The sequence below is a fragment of the Euphorbia lathyris genome, chromosome 8, assembly GCF_963576675.1.
Source record: "Euphorbia lathyris chromosome 8, ddEupLath1.1, whole genome shotgun sequence".
NCBI lineage: Eukaryota > Viridiplantae > Streptophyta > Magnoliopsida > Malpighiales > Euphorbiaceae > Euphorbia > Euphorbia lathyris.
In genome coordinates, this window is record NC_088917.1 from 44,046,633 (window position 1) to 44,050,628 (window position 3,996).

Consider the following 3,996-nt stretch of genomic DNA (forward strand, 5'->3'; position numbering starts at 1 on the left):
TTTTACTTGTTCAACTATAAAACATTTTCTTCTCTAATATTATAATCGCATACCGCGATCTTGGTCGTTTTACTTTTTTAAGATGCGTGCAACGTATCTTCCGCATTTAACTTACTTTTTTTACAACCGAGTGATTAATTGATTACATTTTATGCAAGTTCAGGGGGCTAACTGAACATTTTATGCAAGTTCACAGAGCTATCGAAATACTTTAAAAGTTCAGGGGGCCAATCAACCATTTTGGACAAGTTTAAGGGGGCAAATGATGTATTAAGCCATGTTAAAAATATCTTCTTCCCCTGGGCCCAAATAAGTGTGAAAGTGTGTTCCTAGCTCTCTAATAGGACAACTACAGAATAAAGTATGTTTTTTGAAACGAAACAAAACAGAGTTATATAATCATGAAATCATAGCGTAAGATTTGGTGGTAACTTTCTCCCTACATGTACATCAAATAAATCATTGTTTCCTTTCCCTTCAAAGCAAAGCATTCGCTCCCTTTAACTTGATTTCACAATTCCATCTCCAACCAATTGCCCCAATGTTCTTCTACTTATCTTATCTTCTCCTTCTTTGGTCTGCCGTCAATGCCATTCCTCCGCCTCCGGTGGTTCAATGCAACACTACCTTCTGCACCCTCTACAACTCCTACGGTGTATGGAACGATAGAAAGCCATGTGATTTCCTCAATGTCACTTACCCTAAAACAGAACAAGATGTGCGATTCGCTGTAGCATTCGCAAATAAACACAATCTCAAGCTTCAAGTCATTAGCAGATTTTCCCACACTATTCCCAAATTGGCTTGCCCTCACTCTAACTCCTTCCTCATAAGCACACTCAATTACAACTCCGCCATTGAAATTGATAAGCCTAATTTAGCTGTCACAGTAGATGCCGGAGTTGGCTTGCGCCAATTGATCGATAAAGTTGAAGAGGCCGGATTGAGCTTGGTAGCAGCTCCCTATTGGGAAGGGGTGACCATAGCTGGACTTATTAGCACCGGGGCACACGGAAGTTCCTGGTGGGGGAAAGGCGGAGCAGTTCACGATCATGTTATCGGAATTAGCCTTGTAGTTCCAGCAACTGAATCACAAGGATTTGCTAAAATTATCAGAGTTGGCCCCAAGGATCCTCTGCTTAATGCGGCTAAAGTATCATTAGGAAAATTGGGTGTCATATCCAAGGTTACTCATAAATCAAATTGATTCACTTTTTTTTTTTTTTTTTCTTTTTCTTGTGAGAAACTAATTAATGCTCTAATTTATCATAGGTGAAATTGTCATTGGAGCCTGCATTTAAAAGAATCATAACATATAATTTCACAAATGATGATCATATAGAGGATATGTTCATTGATCATGGGAAGGAATATGAATTTGGTGATATTACTTGGTATCCATCAAGGCATACAGCAGTCTACAGATATGACAAGAGAGTTCCTCTGGATGTCAATGGCGATGGAGTTTTCGATTTTATTGGATTTCAGGACAATTCTATTGTGGTATCTCAATCAACAAGAGCAGCAGGTAACTCTAGCTAGCTAGTGTTTGTTTTTCTTGTGTGTTTAGTTCAATTTTTAAGGGTTTAATATTATCAATTATCAAGGACCTGAACTTAGGCTAAAAAACAGTCTCCCCTGAATTTTGGAATCCCAAATGCCCTCTTATTCAGCCACTAACACCTGGGTGCTAATTCGGGGGTTAATCTAAAATTTGTATGTAGAGAAAGCATTGGAGAAATCGAGGAATGTGAATGGAAAGTGTTTGCTGGCAAATTCATTTGTGGGTTACAAGAAGTTAGTGGGCAATGGATTAAAGAAGGGCTTAATCTTCACAGGATATCCTGTAATTGGGTATCAGGGGAAAATGCAGACATCAGGCTCTTGCTTATATTCACCAGCAGCAAGAATCGATAGCTCCTGCTCTTGGGATCCAAGAATCAACGGCCTCTTGTTTTATGAATCAACAGCAATCTTTCCTGCATCAAAGTTCGGAGATTTTATTAGAGATTTGAAGAAACTGAGAGACCTTAATCCTGACAACTTCTGTGGGGTTGATATCTATAATGGGTTCCTGATAAGATTCATAAAAGCTTCTGAGGCATATTTAGGGCAATCTGAGGACTCAGTTGTAGTTGATTTCAACTATTACAGAGCTAATGATCCTTCAACTCCAAGATTAAACCAAGACGTATGGGAAGAAGTAGAGCAAATGGCTTTCTTCAAGTATAAGGCTAAACCACATTGGGCTAAAAATAGAAACCTGGCTTTCATTGATGTGAGGAGCAAGTATCCTAATTTGGGGAAATTTCTGGAAGCCAAGAAGAAATTGGATCCAGAAAATATGTTCTCTAGTGAATGGTCTGATGAGATATTGTTAGGGAAAGGAGAGGTGAAAGCGGATGGTTGTGCCTTGGAAGGCCAATGTATATGCACAGAGGACAGGCATTGCAGTCCGGGAAATGGGTATTTTTGCAGACAAGGTCTGGTTTTCACAGAAGCTAAGGTCTGCAGGTATTCAACAACACCTTCATCTGCCTCGTATATATATTGAATGTTCATCCCATTGTTTCTTGAAATATATAGCTCAATTTTTTATTATCACTGTTGTTTGTTTGGGGGGTGCCTGTGGAACAAACATTACATTGCAATGAATATGCATATAGGAATGATGCAAATTTCTGTTATACTCGTTGTTTCATATAATTATATATGCTACAAAGTATGTTTCAATATATATACATGCTACAAGTGCAATAAATATCAAACGGAAGTATGATGCAACTCATACTGATTAGCTTGCTTTAGTAAGTGCAATAAAAAAAATTGATGCTGTTTTGATTAGGTTGTGTTAGAATACATTAAGCAGTTTGAGGAGTATTTTTGTTATTAGCCATTTAGAAGGTGTTAGTACGTGAATTTGTTTTCTTTCATTCATCCACAAATGGCTGTTGCTGAAATCGATCATGATTAAGAAACGTTGATAGTATGTAGAAGCACTACATTCTAGCGGCAACCTAAGAGAAGAAGAATTAAGTGATTCTGAAATTAGATCTGAAAATAGAGATTCCGACTCAAATCGCTTTTCTAATCCGAGATTTGAAACAAAAGAAACAAAAACGAATTCAAATCAGAATTCATCAAACATCAACACTGCTAGCGACAGTCCTGGACTGGTTCTGGTTAGTGCAGTCCTCGACAGGAAGCATTTCATACCGTGGAAGAGATCGATGCTCTTAGCACTCAGTTATAAACGAAAATCAAGTCACATCCTCAAGGATGATGAACCAGAGGACAAAACTTCAAATGGCCATCTGAAATGGAAGGAGATTTGCCCGATGTTTTCCTCTACGCACCTACAGCCAGGGAATTGTGGTGGGAGTTAGAAGAGAGATATGGCGAAAGTAATGGACCGTTAATCTTTCAGTTGCGTCGCAAAATCTGCAGTCTCACTCAGGGAGGTATGTCTCTAGTTGAGTTTTTCAATAAGATGAAAAGAATTTGGGATGAATATGTGTTGTCCTAAAAGTAGACTCTAGCAAGTGCACTAGATACAAGTAATATTTCAGTAAGTAAAGTATCATCTCCTCAGGGATTGATGAATAATTTTAACAGAAAAACCTTATAAAACAGGGTGTTCGTAGTAACGCAACTTCTTTCTTTGGTTGGGAAATGGTTTTGTGTGATTGATTAGAATTGGTTAAAAGAGAACGACTTTAAACTAGTTTGATCAGAATATGATGGTTTGTCTCTATAAGAGGGTGGAACAGGCTAAGCTACGGCAGGAACAGGCTGCTGACAGTGCAACTTTCGTCTATTTATTCATGAATGAAATATGGTGAGGTCAAGGTCTCTGCTTTAGATTCACTTAAGTCAACTTCCGTGTGTTCTTAAGATTCTAAGATTTACTATAGCCTCAAGCGTCCTTAAAGTTGGTTCTTTCTTGCATTAGGCACGAAACAACATTTCATCTTTTAGAAAACCCTTGATACAAAC

General features: G+C 38.2%; 1 protein-coding gene across 1 annotated transcript; it reads left to right on the plus strand.

Annotated features, from left to right (window-relative positions):
- Positions 1 to 388: 388 nt before the first annotated feature.
- On the plus strand, positions 389 to 2,687 carry LOC136204272 (L-gulonolactone oxidase 3). The gene is made up of 3 exons (XM_065995504.1): positions 389 to 1,186; positions 1,273 to 1,528; positions 1,725 to 2,687. The coding sequence occupies exons 1-3, from the start codon at positions 542 to 544 to the stop codon at positions 2,552 to 2,554; spliced, it is 1,731 nt and encodes a 576-aa protein (XP_065851576.1). The 5' UTR covers positions 389 to 541; the 3' UTR covers positions 2,555 to 2,687.
- Positions 2,688 to 3,996: the final 1,309 nt, after the last annotated feature.